This window comes from Sinohyriopsis cumingii, chromosome 1 (genome assembly GCF_028554795.1).
Source record: "Sinohyriopsis cumingii isolate HCF-2022 chromosome 1, ASM2855479v2, whole genome shotgun sequence".
NCBI lineage: Eukaryota > Metazoa > Mollusca > Bivalvia > Unionida > Unionidae > Sinohyriopsis > Sinohyriopsis cumingii.
The window spans coordinates 7,224,671-7,251,641 of NC_142961.1; the positions used below are offsets into that span (position 1 = coordinate 7,224,671).

Consider the following 26,971-nt stretch of genomic DNA (forward strand, 5'->3'; position numbering starts at 1 on the left):
TGCAGTGGTTCAGTGGTTAGCGTGATGGACTTACAACTGAAAGGGTGAGAGTTTGAATCATGCCATCAGACCAGCCTTTGTCAGCTACCCTGGTGTGTCATTGGAGAAGGCACTTTACTCTGGCTGCCTTGGTACTAAATAGCCTAATGGTGTTGATTTGCCATGAAGCACCAACCAAACAAAAACTTTTGTGTACCATAAAAGTGATAACTATGTATTGTTGATATCATATATACTCATTTATGATTCAAGTCCAACTGCAAACAACACAGCCTGATCTGTCATTGCATAATGCACAAGTAGATCATGGTGAAAGTTGTTTGCTGTACTGATTACACCTAATAAGCTGTATAGACCTAGATCTGCCAGTGCATTATGCAAGTATATACTGTAGTTTAGTCACAAAATTCTTCGTTATTTAAATATTACTGAGCTAATGATCTCATCTTCAAGCCGATAAAACATTGTCAAGTGCTCCACTGTATACAGTGTTGAGTCTGACCTGTCAAGTACTCCATTGCATAGTGTTGTGTCTGACCTGTTAAGTGCTCCTTTGCCTACAGTGTTGAACCTGACCTTCAAGTGCTTCAATGAGTCTGACCTGCTCTCACATAATGCATGGGCAGAATATATTTTAAACTGTACAACAAACAGAAAAAACCATAATCAGATGCTATATTAAGTGCCAGCAGATCTGGGTTGATGATAGTGACATTCATAATTGGGTGCATTCTACATAATACTACTAACTGCAATACAATGTTTCAAGCATGTTACTTAATTATATTAGATTAAAATTGTTCCACAAATCTTTCATACCTGAGAGTGAAAACTGCACCAGCCACTGTCAGGACCAGCACAAACAGACCTCCTATCACAATACCAAAAATTTCTCCCCCAGTCAGGCCTGTAATAAAATTTTATTTTCCAATTACTAGCCAATAACTTGCTATCTGGTAAAGTCAGAAGCATTGAAATTTTTAAACCTTATAAGAAAGAGTTGGCTTCTCTTCATTGCTTCAAAATTTCAATGACCTACAGAAACCATAACCATAGGCAAGGATGAGGTAATTGGACAAAAGAACAAGGTAACATAATTAACTTTAGTTTTGCCTCTTTTTACATGAACTGGTAAAATAGAACTAATATTAAAAAGCCTATTAACCTATAGCAAGAATTGGTTTTTCTTTATTTCTGTGACATGCAGAAAACTCCATCTCATGCCTTTTAGTGAAAATCCTATGTTAATATGACCTTATTCAGTTAGGTGAAGCAGTTGTAAGAAGTGGTGCCTATGCCCATATGAAATTTAGATGGATTCAGGGCGTATTCCACCTAAAAAAAACAAATTTCAGATGGACTTTAGGTGGACTGGGAATACAGCAAAGGTGACAGACTGAATCCATCTATATCAGTTAATAGCACTATTTCTTATATTCCTCCTAAAAGATAAGTGTTAGACGGAAAAGTTCTGATTGTCCAGTTCATTTTTCTACTTTAAGATAGATTTTGAACTTTATCCAAAGAACTACAAGTTGAGCTGAATCTATGGATTTAGAAAATTGGGTGCAAGGTGGATTTTGGGCTTGATCTGATCTTTACTCAGAAAAATAAGTTTTTGCTTCCTATTAAAATATTCTCAACAAAAATCATACCCTAGTGAAAATGTGACTGAAATTTCAGCAGAATCACAGTGAAATTTTTTGACTTCCACTCAAATGTCCTTTTTTCACTAAAATTATGGTATTTTAGATTTTAACCAAAATTTCTGAAAATATCAATGAAATTTTGTAATTGAAATTTCACTGACTGCCAACATTTCTGAAAATATCAGTGAGAATTTGTGATTTAAATTTCACAGAGTTTGCCAAAAATTCTGAAAATATAGTGATATTTTGTGATTGTAATATCACTGTCATTTATAAAAAAATTATCAATAAGATATAATAAATTTTGTTTTTTGTTTTATGTGCAATTTGAATGATTTTCAGTAACATTTATAATTCCTGTTTCTTATAGCTGTAATTTTATTGTTCATTTTGGAAACAATAACTTGTTTCCACATCTTTCCTTGTTATATTTCTTTTTCAAATTTTTGTTGTTGTTCTTGTATTTTTGTTTAACTTCAATTGGATTTAACTGCCCTCAAACAAGATTGTTTTCTTGTTTTCTGTTTTAAAGCAGAATTTTGCTTTTCTCCTGACATGAATCTGATTTTCCTTGACATGGACCCTTTTTTTTAATACCATCTCCGAAACTCATTTTTAAATTTTTTTTATAATGTTCAATCTGGTCCCATTTCACAATGAGCTTTCTAATAAGTATTTGTTCTGTATATTATTTAACAGATGATCACTGTAAAAAGCTTTCTGATTGGTCAAAAGTTTGTGTTTGCCCAATGAATCATTGCGTAACAGAAACTGATGGGAATGAGCATTCTTGCTAAACATGGCGATACGAGTTTGAATAACCTTTTGAAATAGCTTGAATACAAAGTCATTGGGAGTGTAATTGGTCAGTCTGTATGAAAACTGATCGCCAGGACTAGCATTTTGCTTTTTATGCCATAAAGAGCTTTACAGTAATGGCTAACATGCTAATTATGACAAGGAATTGAACCAAGATGATTTTGAAGTTATATATCTCCAAACTGATTAACTTCCACTGGTGGGAATTTTTGATGATATTGTTGCCAGATACCCATGTCAATCAAAGATAGTTGTATCTTTGCAGAGTTTTCTTGGCCCACAAGTAAAATCATCCTTCAGTATCATGAGTGGTGTTATTGTTTATATTATCAAAATATTCTAGTTATATTAGAATTCAGTGTAAAATAAGAGTAATTATATCATGATAAATGTAATATGTCATGGCTGCTTATGGAACAAGGACTTATTCAAGAGACCATAACTGCATTATAGTTTGTACATTAATCAAAAATCAAGTCTGCAGTACAACAATGGCATAAGGCAGGCTCCTGGCATTTCTTTTGTTTTCATAATCAGTGTCTCAGATGGATTCTTTTCTGTAATTTTGCATCATTTTCACGGTTGAATTTTTCAATGCAGGATAATATTTTACATGTTATATATGTTTATGTGTTCATAGATGCCTGTGCATATGTTCCAGGCTTGATACTTTGATTTTTAAAATCACTTAATTATTTAGTGTCAAGCCAGATTCTTCATATCATGTTGTATATATATATACTATATATATATTGTACATCACAGATAGAAGGCCTCAAGGTAGATTAGTTCTGTAACTAATTGAGTTACCTTTGCTAAATAATGTCTTTATTATTTATATTATTGTTATTATTGTTATTAAAATTATCTCTTGCCTTGGATGTCATATAAGTACAACATCTGTATAATTTTGTATCATGTACACTGAAATATCACCTTAGTTAATAAAGTTCTGTTTAATTCATATCCATTATTTATTTGCAACCTTTTGAAATGTCTGAAAAATTACTAAAACTTCAGTGAAATACTTTATGATGATCAAAATTTTAGTGAAATCTCACCAAAGTTTTAGTAAACTTTCACAAAACCTTCAATGAAATGTTAAAGATCTCACCAAAAGTTATGTGAAAGTTTTGGCAAAAATTTTTGTGAAACCTCACCAGAAGTTTAGTGAAAGTTTTGGTCAGAAATTTTGTGAAATCTCACAAATATTTAAGTAAAATTTTAGTGAGATCTCGACAAAATTTCAATGAAAGTTTTGGTCAAAATATATGTGAAATCTCACCAAACTGTCAGTGAAATTAAAAAGACTTAAATGATGCCATCATGGATTAGGTTTTGTATGCAAGAAAGAAAATGAGGACACAAAAAACCTAAATCTTGTTTGATAATGTCTGTCAAAAAATAATTTATGATCCATTTTAAAAATTAATGTGAATATTTATCATTGATTCCCAGTGATGTCTAACAAGCAATAGGTAGTTTAACAGAAATCTGAAGCAGATTGTAGGGGTTGATACTGGTGGTATAGTATTATGAGGTTGTACCTTCTTACAAGGTGCTTTATTTGGCTATCGTTATCTAGAGGGTGATTGCCCTCGGAATTCTTGCTGCCCAGATTGAGTAAATATTAAAATAAAGTGTGAAATTATAGATGGAATAAATAAAGATCTGAGCAGATATACAGAACAGAATGACACGAGTCCCCATTCATGGGAAAAACAAAAATTTAATCAATTACATAAACAACTGGGTTAATACATTACATTAGGAAGATACGCTTCTTTTGGAATAAATCTTTCACTGAATTTCAAACACAAATTTATATAAATAGCTGATCTGTATTTAAATGATAGCATTAGTTCATCATATAATCAAGTGAACGATCGAAGTCATTGCCTTGTACAACTTCATAAACTGCTTATTCTGGTTCAATCCAACTTCACTGTGCAGGTTGTTCTCGGTCCTTTCACTTTTTTCTTTTTTCCAACCTCCCTTTTGTCTCACCTCTTTTTGGCCCTCAAACATTGTGTGGGTAGGTAGATAGGTAAGTAGATACTTCTGTGGATACGTCCGTGGAGATATTTCCCCTTTCAAATAGATAGAGAAGCAACCTAAATATTCTGTCAGTTGTCCTACTGCCTTTATAACTAGGTGCCAAAATTGCACTCAGCATGACTTCCAAACAACAGATCTGGAAAATTTCAAATCTAACATTACTCCCCTCTCGTTATGTCAGATATCATTCTATCGGAATTCCATCAGACCAAAGGCTGTCTGGTCAAGCTAAACATGGCAGACCATAAACAAACCTAGTTTCACAAGATTAAAGCACTTCCTAATGACTATTTCATTACTGATTCCATTAACATTACACAAGACATAACGGTCTGTTCTCATCTCAATTACACGAATGAATGAAATTAATTACATGCCTTAAATATGTTATTTTCAGTAAATACACACATTCAAGTCTTTAGCATACATGAAATCATCTAAGATTGGTGAATTCAATGGATTCTCGTAACTCATATCAACTAAAGCAATGCATGAAATTTTTAGATTCCTATAACAATCAAGATGACAAATTCAAACAATTCGTCAAACTTTTATAAAGAAGATCATTGTATAAATTCAGATAGATTAACTCAGACAGTTACACTCATTTCAATAGAACTGATATACAGATTTAAACAAATAAATTCGTGCAGATATAAACAATTAAATTCAAGCAAATCATTATATTGGTATCAACGAACTACATGAAATTGATGCAAATACCTTGTGCTTTCAATCTTTGTTCACGTCTACTGCCAAAATTGTGTCCATTGACTTTCCAGACATCAGGTTCCTTTGACCAATATTTTACGAGAGAATGTCTTCCAAATTCAGTCTCGGAGTCCCTTATATTTTCACTCTTGCAGGAAAATTGCAGACTGACTAGATTTCTTTCAATAAGGGCAATTTAACCCCAAGGATTTGATGTGGGAATCATGCCCCTTATTTAGAGTAACACATCAGGATTAAATATATTTACTGCCTTTCATAACTAGGTGCCAAAATTACACTCAGCATGACTTCCAAACAACAGATCTGGAAAATTTCAAATCTGACAGTTCCGATATAAAATTGAAGTTAAACGTCCCCTTTCTAGTCGTCTAACGGCTAAGTAAATGAAGGCTTAATTAAGAATCACTTCCTCTCCCTACACAGACATTAGAAATCATTGCAGTATAGCAATTTAACAAGCACCTGACCCCATAAATCTAATTAATTGTTCTCTGGCCCAAATTAATGTGTTCTTCATAGATCAACAGAAATTTGCATCCTTACACAGATTTTTTATTGGATATTTATGTGAACATTTTAGGCAGCCTTTTTTTGGATGGAAACCTTAGGCAGAGTTTTATTTCAGGTGGAAATTTCAGGGTTTTTATTCAGGTAGAATTTTTTCCAGTTGGAAATCTTAGATGGATCATTTTGTTTAAGTGGAATCTTAGGACAACTAATCTGCGTATTTTACCCAAAATTCCACCAGAAATCCACCTAAAGTTCACTTGAAATTTGCCTAAGCTTCTTTAAGTTTATGGTTAGACAGCAAACACTTAAGTAACCCATCCGTAATCCACCTAAAGTCTGCCTGGAAAATTTTGTACAGGATTTCAGGCAGATTTTTATTTCAGGCAGAAATCTTTTTATTCAAGCAAAATATTAAAACAACTTATTTGCATATTTTGCCTGAAATTCTGCCCTGAATCCACCTGAATTCTGCTTGAAATTTGCCTAAGTTCCTTAATATGAGCAATTATGGTTTAGGCAGAAAGTGCTTCAAAAACCCATCTGAAATCCGCCTTAAGTCCACCTGGAAAATTTTGTAGCGGTGATTCGAATATTGTAATTAGTAGAAATAATAAAACAACAAAATCAATTATATTTTTTACTTTTCAAACAAATTATATTAGTTTATAATAGTTCCATCTAATAATTCATCTAACAACCATGAAGTCCTTATTTAGAAATAAGTTTATAATCAATAAAATATGCAGAGAAATCAGAAGAAAGAAAACCGAAATTTCCAAGGTGTTCTAAGACATATAGTACATGAAACAATGGAAATAATTTCATGATCCAACATTTATAGAAAATTAAAAAGTTAATATTGAAAATAATTAAAGGTGTCCTAAGACGTACCACAGTTAATTTACATAAACAATAATCTTACAAAACTTGTATTCTTAAAACATTACAAATGTAACTAAACTATAAAGGGGAGATAACTGCTTACTTACTGTTATCAACTGGTGTGCCATATATCCAGTCACTTTCTGGACCTTCCCCCATATCAGAAGAAGCAGTAACCCAGAAGCCATATTGTTGTTCTGCCTCTAGGTTATTTAGTTTTAGGAAGTCCTCGTCAGGCTGCATGTCCTTTTTATTTATTGTACCTACCGATATCAATAGAAACATAAATGTGGGCACAATTTCACAAACAAGCGAACAGCAGTTGCATACAGTGTAGTTTAGCAAGTTCAGCAAACACTAATCCCTTTAAAACTTCCCCGATCAGTGCAGTATTCAATAAACAGATCAAAATATTGCCAACTAGATCGAGTTTTCACAAATTTTACCATGCGATACATCCATCTTTGAAAGTGCACATTACCCAGAGGACATGATAGAGGATCTATTCATGTGAAAACACTAGAGGGTATAAAATAATATCTTTTCATCTAAATACACTAGAGGATATGATAGAATATCTATTCATCTAAATACACTAGAGAATATAATAGAATATCTAATATAGAATATCTATTAACCTAAATATACTAGAGTGCATGACAGAATATCTATTCATCAAATACGCTAGAGGATATGATAGAATATCTATTCAGCTGAAAACACTAGAGGGTTTGATAGAATATATATATTCATCTAAATACACCAGATGATGTGATATAATATCTATTCATCAAATACACTAGAGGATATGACAGAATATCTATTCACCTAAATACACTAGAGTGCATGACAGAATATCTATTCATCAAATACACTAGAGGATATGATAGAATATTCATCTAAATATACTGGAGGATCTGATAGAATATCTATTCATCTAAATACACTAGAAGATATGATAGAATATCTATTAAACTAACTACACTAGAGGATATGGTAGAATATCTGTTTATGTGAGTACACCAGAACCAATAGTGATGGGTGCAACACACATTGCCCAGCTCATCATAATTTGCTTAGGCAGGTCTTACATAAAAGAACTAATGTTGGAAAAGCGAAGTTGGAGAAAACGGACATTCAGGAGCTATAACTCTAAATGATGAAATGAAATGCTGGCAATTCAACTAATTCCATGTTTCATCGACGGAAAGGTTCATGATAACTTGGCTGATAAGCAGTTTTCCTTAGTTAAAGTAAGTCATTCAATCGCCTGGACATTTGACCCCAAAAGTCAATATGATTCTTCCTTGCCTGAAGTGCAAGCCATAGACACAGTAAGATTGAGGTAAGTGATGTAGAAATCAAGTTATTGTGTGGAAGGAAAATTGTTTTTGTAAAGTGTTTTTTTAATAATACTCACCTGGTCGCATTATGATTAGGATACCTTGCTCTCCTTCATTTGATTCTAGCCTTCCCTAAAAACGTCTAGATCATAAAGTTGAAAGGATGCAACTCTTACAGATCAACTGCCCTTTCTATTTGCTAGGTGGCTATTGTTATATCTATATGTAACCAGTTTTAAATTGAGTGAAATCTATAACAGGATGCTTGCAATATGAGGAAGGGCATGAGGGATTTTTAGTATTGTGATAATGTATATATTAATGGAGAAACCTAATTTACTAAATTATTTGTGTTCTCCATCAAAGACTTTACCTGATCACATTGACATTAGGAGAATAGGTAAGAGGAGGAGGAGGTGCTGAACATTCTACCTCTACCCTGTCACCCAATAGGAACATAATTGCTCTACTAAAAGGATGAACTTCTAATGTTAGATTGTCACAACAAGAGACAGTTTGCATATGTTTGAAGGAGATCCCTGAGGTCAGGGGTGCAGTGCTGTGGGAAAACGTTGGAACAGCATCCCCAAAATTATTTTGCATGTTCCATTACTTTTGTGCACTCCTCATTCCACCCCCTTTTGCATCTGAGTAATATGCATTCCCCCACTTCTTTACTGCATTCTCTCACTTATTTAGCACATGACCATGACTGCCTATGGCGGAGACAGCTGACTAGCTTGCCCAGTCTACCATCTCTAGCTTCAATTTGCATTACATGGCCATGCTAAAAAGAGGAACTCAGTCTTATTGTACCAGTGGTAGCAGCAGTCATACAGTGACCATGGGGGGGGGGTCATGAAAGCACAACCTTTGACCCAAGAATGAATTTGCTATTTTCAATGGTTTATGGTGAGACAACATTAAAAATATGGTAAGAGAAGAATAAAAATATAATTTATTGATGCAAAACAAATTAGTAATAAAACTGAAGAGTAATATTATGATCAATTCCAGATGAAGTAATATTCCAATACAGTAAGGCAAAGGTCCCATGATATTTACCCCATTTTTCAAGAAATGTCACCACAACCAATTTGTTAGACATTATCAGGACTGTGTTTTGAAGGTACTGAGAATGGCTTTCATTTCCAAGAGGTTCATATGAAGAGCCTTCCACTTGCCACTGATCGTTACAAATTCATGTAAGTGTGCTCCCCAACCTGAAAAAATGGCATTGTTACAGACCCACCATTGCACCGAGTAGGCTAAGGAGCTGTAAGAAACTTCCTTGTCTAACAATGTCTTGCTGATGCCATACTGTTGATGCGTTTCAGAGAAAAATGCCAAGTTAACATGTATGAAGAGTTCCATACCTAGATGGGCAAAACGATGAGAAGGGATAAGGTTCAACTTCTCTACATTGATTATCCACCTTGAAATATAAATGAAGGAAATAAGGTTGTTAATGTTATTAACCAAAACCATACTTCCCACATGTGTTTTGTAGTATGTCATCCAGGAATGCTGCCATCTCCATGGAGTAGGTACTGAACTGGAATATGACGTGGTCTAATGTCTTGATGATGGTCCACGTCAGCATCTTACAGCATACCTTCTCAGATACATGATGAGTGTGCAAGCAATACAGCAAGTTGATATATATTTAGGGTTCCATATCTACATAAATAAAGTGTTGAGAAGGGATAAGGTACATCTTCTCTAGGTTTATTATCCACCACATAATTAAGGAAGTTTCCTTGTTCATGTCATGATCTGAGACCCAGCTTACCAAATGTTTTGGTGGTGTGTCATCCTGGAACATCGCCATCTTTGTTGTGGATGTGCAGAACTCTTACAGAAGGCCCAAGGGCTTAGACAGGGGCTGAATTGAAGAGTGCGGAAAAAGTATACTACCCCCAAGTATGCAAAGATAAGATAGTTTGCATGATGCCTTATGAATCTGTATGTAGAAGTGTACATTGGGCATGTCAAGATTGATCAGACACCTAACACATCGTACTGAAAGATGGAATAAATGCGAGGTGGAGGAAAGCATTCCAGTGGAGACAAATTTAAAGTCCTATTGATTTCTTCTGTTACTGCCTTAACTAAATTCAGCTCTCCATTCAGTTGTTGGATCACATGTTCTGGCCTTTCTTTTTCATCCCCTTCATACAAATGAGGACTGTCTCACTCCTGTCCATCCAGAGTTCAGGGATACCGCCCTCCATGTCGTGATGATGATGAAGTATCATCAGCATGGATCATCATTTTGTTCACTCGATATGCGATCAGCAGTAATCGCATAATAGAATGCTAGACCAGCACAGCTGGTAAGCCTCCGTTGGACAGCTCAGTCACAATTTATAGAATGCTAGACCAGCACAGCTGGTAAGCCTCCGCTTGAGAGCACAATCGCATTACAGAATGCTAGACCAGCACAGCTGGTAAGCCTCCAGTGGACAGCTCAATCGCATTATAGATTGCTAGACCAGCACAGCTGGTAAGCCTCCAGTGGACAGCTCGATCACATTATAGAATGCTATACCAGCACAGCTGGTAAGCCTCCACTGAACAGCTCAATCGCATTACAGAATGCTAGACAAGCACAGCTGGTAAGCCTCCACTGAACAGCTCAGTCGCATTATAGAATGCTAGACCAGCACAGCTGGTAAGCCTCCACTGAACAGCTCAATCGCATTACAGAATGCTAGACCAGCACAGCTGGTAAGCCTCCACTGAACAAGCAGCAGGGGGGGCGAATCCGACATTTTGTCCAATCGTTATTTTGCTTAATTAATACTTCTGCACTCAGCGGATCCAGTGTAGTCAGCGCCTGGTAAAAAAAAAACGACGACGGTCCATCCTACACGACGGTGACATCATTTGGTTTAATACACTTTTCTGCGCGCCGATCCCAGCGTCGTCAGCGTCCGGTAAACACAGCGACGACCGCATCGATGTCATTTCCCCCCTGCTGCTAAGAAGTTATTTACAATGATCTCACAAATAGAGTAACCACTAACTCCTCTTCTTGTAGATCAATTAGGTTATTTGACTGATCGGTAAGTCTAAAATTAATTCTCATTAAAAACCGATTATGGCATCGCATATTGACCGGATTAATCGGGCTCTCAACGATTAAGAATCCGGGAGGGGCTGTTGGTGAAAATGAATAAAGGATATACCCCTGTTGAGCTTGATTTGATTGCTTGGTATCTACCTGGTAACTCCCTTCGATAACATCACACACTAGATTGATTGCTATCACCGATGCGATATTTACGTTGTATGGAGCAATATGCCTACCACCATCTCCGTTATCGTGTCTGAGGATAATTGATGGACTGAGAAAATCATTAAGAGACTTTCTTAGTTCTGGCGCGTTGTATCCTGGAAACTTGAAATCGGGTAAATCAGCTTCTGTGATATTATACTCGGTTAGGAATTTTTGTTTATTATCATCGCTGTTATCGGATATTATTTTAACGATTCGTTCATTGATATATTCCATGTCTGATATAAGTTGATTTAACACCTCAACGTGTTTTCGTGCTTTTGTTTTCCGTAGTTGTTCTAGTTGCAATTGGTAATTATGATTAATCTCGATAAAAGCACTAGCGATATCATTTAAATTAACTGTGAACACTGCGGACGATTCAGGAGTTTTCTTATGCTGAAAATACCACTGCATGGCATTCCTGTCTTGAAATATAAACCAACTGGGTAATAACGTGCTTTTCATAATAGACAAACCATCTCGATACCTGGGATTAATTTCATGATACGATTGCGCATTCGTGTGCAAGTCCGCGGGGATTTCATTAGGTGGATTCTCGGGCCAACCTAGTATGGTTCTTATTGAACTGTTATAAATATCAACCATATACCCCGGTGTGCTTATTTCAATCGTCGACGATAACGTCGGTTCATGAACCGTAATAGCGATTTTTGATTCTTTTCCTGTGATCGATTTTATCCTGCGTTGAAATTCTTTATTGATTTGTTCTACTTGGTATGACCCAGTTGGTATTGTAACCTCATTCCAGTCTGGGGTCCCATCGGGTTTATTTGTCCATGCAAAAACCAGCGAGTTATTAGGTTGTTGTCCGTTAAATGCTTCCGCTCGGATATTAGGCCAACTGTGATATATTCGCAATTTTGCCAGCGCTATTTCCTTCACTGGAATCGGAGAAGGGAAGTTTACACTGAATTCTGGCTTCGTTGATGTTATCGATATCATATTTGTTTGTACCGGAGTGGTGTTCTCCGCGATCCGTTGAAGTAATTGCAACCCTTCGGGGTTCAGCGACATTATTATTATTCGCTGTTTCTAGTGTTTAATTTCAACACCGAATATTAACAACCTGCTTGTTTTCAGGAGAATGTTTTAAGCCCATTGAAGTGGTTTCAGGAGAATGTTTTAAGCCCATTGAAGTGGTTTCAGGAGAATGTTTTAAGCCCATTGAAGTGGTTTCAGCGACATGGTTTCCAGCTTCCAGTTGAAAATCCTCGATTTTTGACATCGCGGAGTCATACAACTGGACCATCGTGGAGAATTCAGCATCGGATATAAACGAATTATCTATCGCCAACGAGATCAACCCGGATAATTTCGAGTACGCGTCGGATACTATTTGATGTTTTACTGTATACTCGTTGAGTTTTTTCTGAGAACACGATGATATCTTTCTAGTGATTGCGTTGGCGACTCCAGCAATTGTTGTCGCCGCGGAGATAGCGATTGGAACAGCGATCGGGGCCATCATGGTCACCGTGGATAAAATAACACCGGTGCCGGCTACTATACCTGACACCGAGTACACGACCGCGTTGATGGTGGTTATTTTTCGACGGTATTTTTTTATTTTTACACGGTATTGTTCGGAAAGCGTTTCCAAATTCGCGGAGAATTTTTTTACGGTATTGAATCGATATTGATGTGACGTCGGTGATACCTTTGATTCAATTACCTTGGTGGTCATTTTTATTTTAAAAGAGCTAGTGTTTTTAATTACTTAGATCCGCTACAAATTCCACATACCATGTAATGTTTGACAAGGTTAAATTTCTATCAACGGCTCTAATTGTAAACTGTTCAGTTGCGCCCTTGTCTATAATTGTTGATATTGTATTGTTAAACCCGGATGAACTCGACGATAATATATTAAACTGCATCATTGAAACCAGTGTCAATCGATAAATACCCTTAACAGTTGCGGTGATTTTTACTATATTTTGTGTAGGAGTCCAAGCGAATGATCCATGCCGAATCGTGTATACCGAGTTGATGGTGTTTTCATGAGGGATTTTTATTTTTGTCACCTCCGGTAGTCTGTCTTTAATCGCTGTAACATAAGTTTTGATTGTTCCTATTTCCTGTGTATGCGCGTCTATACTCCTTTTGTTCGCTGCAATATTAACGCTGAATGCTTTTATGAGCACTTCATGCGCGTTTACAGCAATTTTGTTTTCTTTAACATCATCTTTGATTGTTTCTATTTCCTGTGTATGCATTTCTATACCCCCTTTGTTCGCTTCAATATCAGTTTTGATTGTTTCTATTTCCTGTGTATGCGCGTCTACACTCCTTTTGTTCGCTGCAACATTAACGCTGAATGCTTTTATGAGCACTTCATGCGCATTTACACTCTTTTTGATCGTTTCAACATCAGTTTTGATTGTTTCTATTTCCTGTGTATGCGCGTTTATATTATTTTTGTTCGCTGCAACATTAGTTTTGATTGTTCCTATTTCCTGTATATGAACGTATAACCCCGCTTTGATCGTTTCAACATCATTTTTGATTGTTTCTATTTCCTGTCCATACGCAGTGATATCATTTATAGTTATTGTAATTTCATCCGGTCTGGTATTTTTTTTACCAAAGAATTTATCAATGGTGTTATCAGCCCTGTTAAAATTTTTTCGTAACGTGTAAAATTGGCCCGACAGCGTTGTAAACTCCGAAATAGTACTTTTTATCCCCACAAGATTCGGTTCGGTTACCGTCGGGGTTCCAAAAAAACTAGCAGTAGTGAGTTGTATATCGGTGACAGACTTTTGTATCCCTTCGAACTGATTTGCTTGCGCGTCAAATTTATCATACAAATTTTTAACGAATCCGACACGGATATATAATTGTCGCCAAGTGTACTTATTTTTCCATTTATCGTCAAGATGGATTCACCTGATTTAAGTCGTCCGTCATCGGTATACAAAGCGATGGTGTTCTCGGCGGCATCACGCTGTCGTATTAAAACGTCATTCAGCGACACATTACTGGATTTCAGTTTACCCTGGCGGTCTTGAAATACAACTATTTCGCCCGGGTCAACACTGGTTAAATTTAACGTATCAGCGATTTCATCCTCAATTAGTTTTTTTATGTCATCGGTGGCGAGCGTTTCCGTGGATTTTTTCAGCGCCGAAACCGGTCGTCCCCAGATATCAATCATTATTATTGTAAAAAAAAACAGTGTTTTTAATTAACCCGCCGGGCCTCTACGACCCCACTAGTGTATTCGTTTACAACCACATGAGGTGGTTTCCGCGATGATGAAATCGCCGCGAGTACGTTCAATACCTCACGGCCGCATATCGGTGGGTCACTTAATTGTTGTGTTGGCAGCGTGGAATAAAAAACCGGGGCTGAACACGCCCGGATATACCGCATGAACTCGTTTGGCGGGGCTAACCCGTATGAATCAAAATAGACGATCGCACGCGGATCAATTGCGTATGCAACCCAATGAGTCCCCGCTCCGGAGGATTTATCGAGGTTAATTATACCGGTTTCAATATTCCTTGGTTTTGTCGGTAATTGATCCCTCATAAAAACACCTCTGAAGTTTTTTATCGCTAACGCGTTTGCGGCATCTATTAAATCAAAATTAGACATAGGAGTCATTAAACGGTTCCCGGTAGTCTTAGACCCTTCCCCGAGTACCATGAATACGGGGTTCCCGGTAGTCTTAGACCCTTTCCGGCTACTGGTCGTTTTTTTTTATAGCCTTTCCCGGTTGCCTTCTTCAATGCCATTCCCGCCGCGGTACCAACGGCTCCTAACGCCGCCGCCTTCGCCACTGCTGGGGCCGCCGCGGCAATCAACGCTGGAATCGCAGCTAACAACGGAAATATCCCACCGGTCTTTTCCATGTTTTTAATCGCTGCGGCCGAAAAATCTATTTGAACACCCTTTTTATTCTTCATCGCATCATTGAAATGTTTTATTTGACGCGCCGTCAACGATATCTTCTGATTACCACCTGCCATCTGTGACGGCTTCAGCGTTATTGTGGTTCCGCATTGTTTAGCCGACTTTGATCGTAATTTCTTGACTTGACCATCGGTCAACTCTACATCGACAACATTATACGACATTTTTATTGTAAACGCGTTTATGTTTTCAATTACATGTTTTCCACTGGCGCATCAACGATTCTCATTCGTCCACCAACGCCTTCCAACAGCATTGATTTATCGCTGAGAATGACAGCAACCGCTCTATAATCGGCAATAACGCCGCGAGTTACATTAGCTCGGAAGTGTATATCAACGACGGATTGTCTTGTTAAATCAAGATGTTCCAGCGAAAAGTAATAGATCGGATATAGTTCTTTGAAATCATGTTGTGATATTTGCAAACCAGTGTCGACGTTTTGATCACGACTCATATACGACAGCAACCGATGGTACACGCGTGCAATATGGTTTTGACCGTAATTAAGTTGTATATCCTCAGATGGTTCCTGCTGGCCGTTTATTCTCAGCGAGACGTCAGTAACGCCTAATCGATCAAATATCATATGGCTGGATAGTTGATTATCAACTCTCGTCATATCCTGCAACGCAACAAATATATGACGCGGAGCCGAAATGCTTTGTTGTGATGCCAGGTTCCATGTGAATATACCATTGATATTTGATTGCTTAGTATCTGTTGTTGTTGTTAGCCAACTTAGTAATGATTTTCCTCCCTGCTCCATAAAGGATAGCAATCGTGCTTCTGTGGTAATGGATGGAGTCATTACTGGCATCCACAATAATATTTTAGTTAAAACGACTTTACCAGAGTCATTATTTGGATTCGCAAGATCCGCTAGAATTCTCCAAATTGCATTTCTATCATCACCTTTTCGCACAAGCACCACGGTATGCTTTGCTCCGTAGATAACTTTTCGCACGTTCCTACAAAATCCAAATATATGATGCAGTGGAATCGCGCATGAGAAAGATCTACGCGGCCCTGTTAACATTGATATGCGTGTTGCAGCTCCGATGTTAAAATTAGGATCGCTGTTTATAATCATATTCTCAACATCAGCGTTAGCGTTATCAGCATTATTTCTTGGTCGTCTTACCACAAATTGCGAGTTTCCAGCAGTGTTTCTAGTATCCTTTGCAAACATCATAGATGGACCCGCTGATCTTGTATAATCGTCGGAATATCTTGCTAGCCCGATTATTGTTGTAGCCACATCAACATCGCGTTCTATAGACTCGATCTCTCTTCCATCAATGAGATATTTTGCGCTCTCAAATAGCGCCATTACGCCGTTATTGACTAAGCCAACTTTGGTACCATCTGGATACGGTGCTGGTACAGCAGGAGTATCGGCCTCTGTTACAAGTTCTCCTTCGATTTCAATAAACGCTTCACACGGCAAAAAGTATTTACTGGTATCATGGACTTGAAGTTCAATTCGCGATCGTATGTTGGGTTGTACTGCATGATAGGAATAAAATTGATAATTACGGACAGAATCATCCTTGTGCACTGGTGCGTCCATATCAAACGCCGGGTCAGCTGTTCGTTTAAACATTTTATTTAATAATACGCTGATGCATCTAAATCATCGTCGTCGTTTTAAATTCTTCGAATTTTGTCGTGGTTTTAAACCACTTCCCGCTATTATGTTTGCGATGTCATCTTGATTATTGTTTACCAACGACGCTAGTTTTTCTTCCATGGCGTTATTTATTACTTTACTGACATTTGCAGGCATCACTGTCGTTGATGGCATCACCGGTGGTTTCTGTTTTCTTTTTCGTGAAAATCCCTTGGATTTTACCAACGACATTAGTTTGTCCTTTGCTGCAGAAAACGCCCTTCCGGCGACATCTCCAATAGCACTAATACCCTTATCACGAATAACATCAATAGCCTTCATTCCTAATTGTTTGGCTAACGGCGCTACTTTTGGAGCCATTCTTGTAAATAACCCCGCAATGGTGCTACCGAGACCGTCTCCGTACCACGCGCGGTATACAGGCAATCGTGAGTTTACCACGTAGACGCTGACTGGTTTATCATGGTTGTAGTGTATAATCATCTTTATTATAAAAAACACCAGTGTTTTCCAATTAGTGATTGATCACCAGTGATTGATCACCAGTGATTGGTCAATCGCTGTAATGACCGTGGTCCACGAGTTCGTCTATGAGCGTTCGATATACATTTATGTCCATGATACCACCGGCAAATAACCGCCTGCAAATATCAGCGGCCTCATTGATTATTTCCGGAGAGTTATTTCCGGCTCGTTTTCCTCCGATTAGTATTTCTAGCCGTGATATATCACTGAGAACATTACCAGGACAAGTAACGTCTTTACCAACAGAGTATCCTTTTCCGTGTTTTGGTCTTTCACTTTTTACTTTATTGTGGAATATTATATAATTATTATCACGCGGTGGTAATTCATTTTTATATTTACTTGCCAAATACACTATTCTTGTCCAGTCCTTTAACGACCTTATATTTTTCTCGTAGCCGCTATTGATATGCTCATCTCGTGTGTCCTTAGCAAAATTTGTAACAGTAAAATCAACTAATTCTTCGTAGCCGAGATTTCTAATTTTATCTATTGTGCTCTTTTTAAGCACATTACGGGGTATATTCCCCTCTTTCTCTATTTCTTCCGGTATTTCTTCCGGTATTTCTTCTTCTGGTTCTCTTGCGGTGGCGCCTAGTTCTTCTTCATCGGCTATTGTAACATAAGGTTCTTGTGGGTCCGTTATAGCGAGTGGTGGCGGCCTCCGTGTTGTAGCAACCGCTATTTTCGCAGGGAGTGTTTCCAGAGACTTTTTTGTTTGCTCGGTCTGAGCCGCTATCTTTTCAAGCGCACCGAGGACGGGCACAGTTGCCGCCGTAACATCTTTGGTCGCTTTAGTTACCGGAGCAAAGAGCTGTTCGCTTCCAACAGCAAAATCAGTTTGTAGTTCTTGCCGCGTTTGAAGTTGTTTTCGGACCCTGTCTCGTAACGGTATGAACTTTTTAAGCGCTACTAGCCGCTCTCTGGCTAGCCGAGTAGTAAGTGATTCGCCTACCATTATTGCAATTGCTCCGTAATTTCTAATTTCCCGCCGAGTGTGGCGGGGGGGATATGTCCCAGGGGCTCCAGGGAGTTTTCGTCTATAATCCTTCTAATGTTTTTAATTTTATTAGAGATTTCTCGACGTCGTTCAAAAGCCTGTCCGAGTTTTTTTCGTACTGTCTCAACGGCAGTAAATAGTCCAATAAATGCATTTACGTCATTGCCATACAAGTTTTCATTGATCGTATATTGTAATCGCTTTATAAAAGAATACTCGCGTGGCAAGGTATATCGACCTTTCTTTGATTGCTCATTAATAATTTCATAATCGGACAATATTTTTTGGTTATCAAGCTTATCAGATAATTCAATTCCTTGATTTTTTAATTTTAAAATCTCGGTTAATATATTATTGATGTCTTCGATATTCATATTCTTATAAAACATCTTATTTCTAAATTTAAAAAAAATTATTTTACAAAATGAACCCTGCGTATCAATCCCGAGGTGTGTTATCTAGTATGAAGTATTTCGTCATGGCGGCTTCGTCAGCGCCATAGGCGCCGGTGACCTTGTCACTCGCTGATTTCTGTTACATATGAAAATCGAATTCTGTGACCCGTCTTTTTTGAGATCGCTGAATTCTGTATTCCTTCTGCAACAAATCGTATTGAGGCTCTACAAATATCGAAATATTTTCCTGCCTCATTCATCGACTGAAATATTTTTTCTTCGTGCGTTGTTGTATCAAATGACTTTACGCTTTTTGCTTGCTTTGAAAACTTACCAGTTTGGCCTTTTTTGGTATTTTGACTTTGCGAGATGGCTTGCAAGTTTATAAGAGAATTATCAGTCTTATTATTATTAATATGATCAATCACAAGCCCATTCTCGATTAATCCGTTAAATACTTCAAATACCACCCTATGAACATAATAATTCTTCTTTCCGGCACCAAACATCAAATACCCCTGATTATTTACGGTACCAACCGGCTTCTTCAGTCTACAATTTCTAACAACGCCGTCGCGAGATGCCTCGTAATTAACGAGCACAGGATGCGGCTGAAATTCTTGGTTCATTTGTATAATAATACTACTTGTCTAATTCATTATTTGGTTTAATTATAAACCTTGCAATGTAGTCCTGAGGAGTTTTGATGACTAAGTCAGCGGTGGGGTCAATGATGGCGTTTTTAATTCGCTTGTCATAATAGCGTTTTAGTTCCCTGTATCGCTTTCCGCCACAATTGATACACAACTGCGATTTTCCTCTTACACCAACGTGGCAAACCAAGCACGGTAGGGGGCCAAGAGAACCATTACGAACGCTTTGTAAATGATACCCGCAGAATTCACCTCTACATGATTTATTGCACGGGGTTGTCGACCCAATCATCAACCATTTGCAGTGATTCATTATACTATATTCTTTCATTTAAATACTTGTTTTAATTATATGGAGGAGTTCGAGAGATTAGCAGCAATTAAGCCCTGGAAAAATATTAAGTTCAATCTCGATAGAGTCCTCAAGGACGCACCAAAAGCGTTAATAAACGATAGAACCCTGTTGAATAAAATACGCGACTGTATCAATGAATTCAAGCGCGATGGTGCATCTCATAGTTGGTCAACATTTCGAATTGATGGTGTTGTTGATGCTACCATGAACGACAACCGCGCGGCAACGATAATATCACAACTTGACGGTAAAAAGTATTTCTTCAGAGTAAAATTCATTGTCCGGGTGGAATCAGGTAATTGGATCATACGTGATAAATTTGAACCGGTTCTCAGCGACAAGAAATCAGTTATTGTTAGCCGCGACTCCAAGCCAGGGCTGTTAACCGGAGTTGACAGACCATACTATGAACGAGCGTATCCTGAAACAGCAGTTGTTTATGGAATATACCCGTTAAATAAGAAACCTGATATCGGAAAACTAGCGCCGATGAAACAGTCAACGGGGATAAATTGTGTAGCAGAACGAGTAATAGAGCATTTTACAAATGCGTGTCGAGGAAACAAATTGACTGATTTACGACGTAGTAAAATAAACCAATGGGGGGAGACAGTGCGCGAGCGAGGAGCAACCATCAGCGACATAGCGAAATTAGAAACGTCGCTGAGATTTCCAATAACCGTTACAACGATAACCGGTGAAGTATTATATGAATCAAAGTATAAATCAAATGGAGCCCCAATCAAAATTATTGATCATAACGAACACGCGTGAACGCCCGCGGTCACAATATTTCCACGGGATAGAATAGTAAAGTATATCCCGGGGGAATTCCTGGGAGAGGATGGTTTTCTCGCGGAGAGGAAACTATTTGATGCTATTGCCTGCTTGTGTAAAAATGACCCTGTATCAGTGTGGTTACTTCGCAGCGCTGAAAACGACATGGATACCTTTGATCAGTTTGTAAGACCAAACGGTGAATTATATCGCACTGAAGCGTTTCACAACAAGATGAAAAAAACCGCCATGGAATTTGAAGAGCATGATGAACAACTGCTAACAAATTGTTTTACGATTCCATCGGTTGCGGCTCATGTTGCAGCAAGGAAAAATGCGTGGAGACCAACGCGCAAGGAATTTCTACCAGATGTACAATCCAGTTGTTTGGAATATTATCACGGTGGACTATGGAACACTGAATACAACCGCGACGCTATGATTTCCGTTGATATGGTTGCCTGTTATCCAGCGAGTTTTCTCGGGTATGGATCCGCCGCTGTGTACTTCAAACGATTTGGACACCCCAGACATGAAATGACTCGTGTTGCTATTAATGGACCACTGCCTGATTTTGATTTAACCGGATTCGCTCGCATAGTATCATTTGAATTCGCGGCAGGACTTCATCGCTGTTGTTATATTTGGATCGGTAGACACATGGCTGAAAAGAAGTGGCTGCCAATAGCGCTGCTACGGTATATGATTGATTGTAGCATGCTTGTATCGTTGATTGTCAGTGACGCGATTATATCATATCGGGCGCAGACTGAAGTCTGGTTACCAGAACCAGAGCGTCTAGATAGCATAATTGACGAATCCAGAAAACACATTGATGCCGACGAGGAATATATCATCGAATGGTCCAAAAAGATATTCAACCAACGAAACTGCGAGGCAAAAGATCTCGGTAGAAGAATAATCGGTAAGTTCACACAAGGTGGAAAAAACTGCGACTACAAACGATATTGCTCACGGCTGATTATAGATGACGCAGAATATGATTTCGTAATCAAGGATGCAGTGGCAAAAAATAGATACGTGAACTGCAAAACAGCTTTCTTGTCCAATGGAACAAAGTTGGGTACAGTTGTTTCCTACAGCGATGGAGACAGCTCCGCGTATCCACATTTGAGGGCGTCTATGCTGGGTTACGCCGCTATCAATTTATTCTCGATGATAAATAGATTTCCCGACACTGCGGTTAGAGTAGCCGTTGATTCATTTTATATAGACGTAAAGTACAAGGGAAACTTAGCCGAGTTTACTAGTCCGGACGAGAGTTGGGGTATATGGAGAATTAAAAATGAAATACGACGCGATTATTCCCCGTCAGCAAATGTCACCGTTGAAAACAATTACTTACGCGGTGATAATTTATCAGAATGGTCTAATGCACCACCGTGTTCTGATCCAATTTGTAGACATAAAACAGTTTATTTAAGCGGCTGTGGCGGGTCAGGAAAGACGACTCGGGCAATTGAATTATTTCGAACGCGGTCAAGTATAATCGTGCTTACACCGACCCATAGACTAGCGCGAGAGATAAAACAACGAAATGTTGACGCCGTTACTTATCACAGCTTTTTTCGATACAGCGGCGGTGAGTGGACTCCTGATCGAATGGGTGAAAAATTTATTCCTGAGGTTATCATCTGGGATGAGATATGTACTGTTTCGTTAGATACTTTACAAATGTTTCTTGAGTGGTTGCTGCGCGCGAATACAGCGGTAATCATGTGTGGCGACCATGGCCAACCACCACCATTTGTCGGCGAGGGTCCACATGATTGGTTAAAGGGTTTTGTGGACTATTATGAAGAAACCGATACTGATTACCGAGCACTTGATGAACAACTGCGCGAGGTTAAAAAATTAATCAGATTACAGCCGGATAGAGTTCAATGTGAAATAATCCGCGAGGTGATTCCGGAAACGCCGTTAAATGAATTCTGGGAAACATGGAGACCAAACGATTTGATTGTAGCGAGTAGAAAGATAGTCAGAGACACACTTCAGCGGAAGTTGTTTGCGTTGCATAAGGAAAAGTTTCCAACGCGCCCAGTGCCGTTACGTTATAGACCCGCGGATACACGGCGGCAAAACATTGAAGTTGAAATCCCGGGCCCGACAGCGTCAGGGACAAAAAAACAAATTCTTGTGCTGAATGATATCGTGCTCGTTGATATCAGCGCCGTCGAGGACGCGCTACGTGCTGATAAATCCCCGTGGACGCTAGGATACGCAACGACATTACATTCCTCGCAGGGACTGACTATCACGGATACAATTGTTTGGATGGTTGATAATCGCATCGAATGGTCAAATCTAGTCTATCTTGCAGTGTCCCGAGTACGGAGAATGAATCAGCTTCGAAGAATTGTTATTGACGAAGCCAGTGACAACGATGACATTATTGATGCTAGCGTCATTGATATAAAACTCTCAGGTTACCGCCAACAGGATAAAAAAAAACAGCGGCGTTTTGATATTGATGCCGAATTAATAATTGCGTTACGACAACAACAGAATAATCACTGTGCGAGTTGCAATTGTGTAATGCGCTGGCGTTATTCGGATAAAGACGCTCGCCAATTTACCGTGGACAGGATCGATAACAGTCTCGGTCATGTCAAAAACAATGTGAGGTTGACCTGTCTTGAGTGCAATAGACGCAACGGCGCTAGTTAAGACCACGCGGGGGCAATTGAGTATCGTTAGGTATCACTTGTAGTTGCTCGCGAGTAAATCCGCGCTGTGGGGCAGTTGAATCCAGTCTATAGATCGGTGGTCTACCAGTTGATCGTGTTATCGTTGATATGTTATGTGTGGTAACACTCCAAATAGGATCAGTAGCTCTTTTTTTACCGCCTTCAAGCTCTCCTGGTTCATACAGATATCTAACAGTGACATCGCCGAGAATCGGCTTGGAAACGCTATCTATTTTTGATCTTCCGGGTATATACTTTTTTTTTATTGCGTCGCTGGGCTTCATGTTGATTGCTCAGGTAATCTCGTTATTTAACGCTGCAATTACGCCTGGCAACCTTTTGACCCATTCACGAGATCGTTTTTCTTGGATGAATTCTTTCGCGTATTGATACCCAAATAACCGTTCAGCAAGAGTCCGATTGAATCGTTCAACAATTGCCTGATCACGATGTAGCGCAGTATGACCTCGTCGTATCGCGACGCTATGATGTTTCAGCGTTGATAAAACAGCGCCGCGAAATTCATTGCCAGGATCAAATTGTAATAGATTTGGCCAGCGCAGAGGACCCCTTCGGTAAATCCGCTCAAACGCACCGGCTACTTCAGTTGCCGACTTTGTTTTTAACGGCTCCGCTTGTTTGTATCGACTCGCAACATCAACTATGGTTAGCGCGTATTTGTAACCGTTGTCATGCGGCAGAAATAGTATATCAGCTTGATGAACTTCATTGGGTACGCTGACATCAAAGCGCGAAAAGTTGATTTGTTTAGGCGGTGGTAGATAGATTTGCCATATAGCCTGTTTGGATAACCAATTAGCCGCAACGGCCATTGTTACCTTTGCAGCGCTTGCGAGTTTACCAATTGCGGCCTTCCCCTTCCAGTATCCTCTTGGAGAATAATAGATGGATTCCATGTTGTTATTATAAACGCTAGCGTTTTCAATTACCAGAGCGAGAAGCTCCGCTTCCAATCATTAATTTACCTTTCATAGCCGATTTTACCAACCATGAAGCCAACTTTTCTTTGAGGGATTTATCAGGAATAGCATTTAACGCGTGAATTAATTTTACATCCGCAATATGACGCTGTTGCAGATCGCTACTTTTGTAGTAAGCAACATCATGAGCATGACACGCCTTATCGATAGCGTTTATTGGATACTCACCGGGTCGCGGCTGATTTTGATCATCGAGTCTGATATCTAATCGTGTTCCGGGGCCACAGTAGCTATATCCTGGGAGGTGCTTTTCTCCTGGATACTTTGCCCACGGTGTTCCGGGGAGTTTTGATAACTTGGCTGCAATATCACCTCCTCGCTTTTTTTTAAAGCATCCCCGGGTCTAATAGAAATAAATCTAAATTTCTTTGTACCGCATTGTACACACTTACCAGTAAGCGCTGATCTGTTATTTCTCGTTGTAATGGTTGTCATATCATTTGTGCCAGTACGCACTCTACACTTCACACAATATAGATCCATAATTCATGTATAGAGATATGGATATAATTGATTTTTCGGCGACTAAAACGAGAGAACCAGTTAAGCATGTTGCAGCGTTACCAAACTCGATCCGGATGATTATCATCGGACCATCTGGATCCGGCAAGATGCAATTGTTACTCAATTTAATAATGAGATGGATGAAGTGGGATAAGTTGTATTTAATCGCCCCTAGCGTAGATGATCAACGATGCTACGAGGTGTTGAAAGATTTTAACGAGAATGCATTAGCGATCGCTGAAAAAAATGTTATTGAGTTTATTACAGATATCAATGATGCACCAGGTATTGATGATATTGATGGCGACGTTAACAATCTAGTCGTGTACGATGATGTTATGTTAGACAATCAAAAAAACCCAGCTAGGATATTTTCCAGAGGCAGGCATAAAAACACCGACATGATATATGTCGCTCAACGATACACTCAGATTCCAAAAGTAATCAGAGACAACTGTAATATTCTTGCTGTATTCAACGGCGTTGATACACACACGCTATGAAATATCTGGCAAACTTGGTGCGGCGGTGACATGGACTTTAATGGTTTTCGAAACTTTTTTAGTCATGCTCAGTCGACCCCACATGGATTTGTAACGATAAATTTACATGATCCTCGGACACGATATCATATTGGACTTGACCAAATATTCGGTTAGTTGTAAATAATTTTCATTGTAAATAACTTCTTAGCAGCAGGGGGGGAAATGACATCGACGCGGTCGTCGCTGTGTTTACCGGACGCTGACGACGCTGGGATCGGCGCGCAGAAAAGTGTATTAAACCAAATGACGTCACCGTCGTGTAGGATGGACCGTCGTCGTTTTTTTTTTACCAGGCGCTGACTACACCGGATCCGCTGAGTGCAGAAGTATTAATTAAGCAAAATAACGATTGGACAAAATGTCGGATTCGCCCCCCCTGCTGCTGAACAGCTCAATCGCATTATAGAATGCTAGACCAGCACAGCTGGTAAGGCTCTGCTGGACAGCTCAATAAGTAATGTCAGTTCATCATGAATTTCATAGGGACAGCAATCAAACTGATCAGTTGGCTGGCTGGCGAACTGTTGGAAATAACAGACTCCTGACCTCTGTAATTAAAACAAGTAGCTTGTTCACATAGCTTGACCAGTAGGTCAGCAGTTGCATAGGTGTACAAAAGATGATATTATGCCTTGTGTTCTGGCTCACTGGTACAGCTTGGCCATTTTGGCAGGCTAGCAGTATTGGTTAACTTGCAAACCTTCGTGTCTGCCTTCTTCCTTTATATTTTCATGCGTGGATAGGATAAATGTTGCTTGCAACATATATGCTCACAGCTCACAGGCAGATGACAGGTTTGACTGAATTCTCACATACCACAGGAGATCCTATTTGCTAGTCCTCTTGCCTCTAAGGCAGGGTCCTAGGTTTATTCCCAGTATGACCACAATATAAAATTTTCATTTTTAGTCATCAACACATTGAAGACAATGCTTTTTGAGTCATTTTGATTGTATAATTTAATTCCAGTTTTAAATTAGAATCACCTGTGGTTTCTACTGTACCGATGTTCTGGCATTGTTTTTGCATCTTCATGGGGGAAAGTGGAGAGGGCATCTCAACATCATCGATGAGACTAATCAATGATTCTATTCTATTTAATATTGTATAATCTGGTGTGGGTTTTGCATCTTCATGGAGTGGTGGTAGCGAGGACATCTCCACGAGACTAACAATTCTACTATGTTTATGTTTACAGCATGTTCTGGTGCAGTGTCTGTATCTTTACAGTGGGTTGAGAGGGCATCTTGAACTTTTCCATGAGACTACCAGTAATCAATAATTAGGGCATGAAGTGTGTGTTAAATTCTTTCTCCATTGTAATGGAGCCTGCTCATTTTGTACTATCCTTTGAGCTTCTTCTCAAAATTTCTGGCCATAACCCACATATATGACAATGAGCAATTGTATATGTAGATATTCTGTGTCCATCCACCATAACCTTAAATGGTTTACACTTCTTGCACTTCATTGTGAATGGATGCATGGGATGACTGATTGACACTAACACAATATCCCCAACACCAAAATATATGATTTAGTGGGAGGAACTATCAACTTTATTACAATATCTTGAACATCAAAATGGATGGGAGGACTGATTAATGTTATCACAACATCAGCATATATGGATGGATGGGAGAACCTATCAGTGCTA

At 38.8% G+C, this 26,971-nt stretch overlaps 1 protein-coding gene across 6 annotated transcripts in view; it reads right to left on the minus strand.

Moving 5' to 3' along the window:
• LOC149806372 (oncostatin-M-specific receptor subunit beta-like) overlaps positions 1-26,971 on the minus strand; it is a 177,963-nt gene that overhangs the window by 52,524 nt on the left and 98,468 nt on the right. For all 6 annotated transcript variants that reach the window (XM_089952304.1, XM_089952262.1, XM_089952286.1 and 3 more), the window contains 2 exons: positions 6,758-6,913; positions 820-907 (listed from right to left, as the gene is read on the minus strand). In XM_089952304.1, coding sequence (XP_089808430.1) covers positions 820-907; positions 6,758-6,913 — 244 coding nt within the window. The remainder of the gene's footprint in view (positions 1-819; positions 908-6,757; positions 6,914-26,971) is intronic.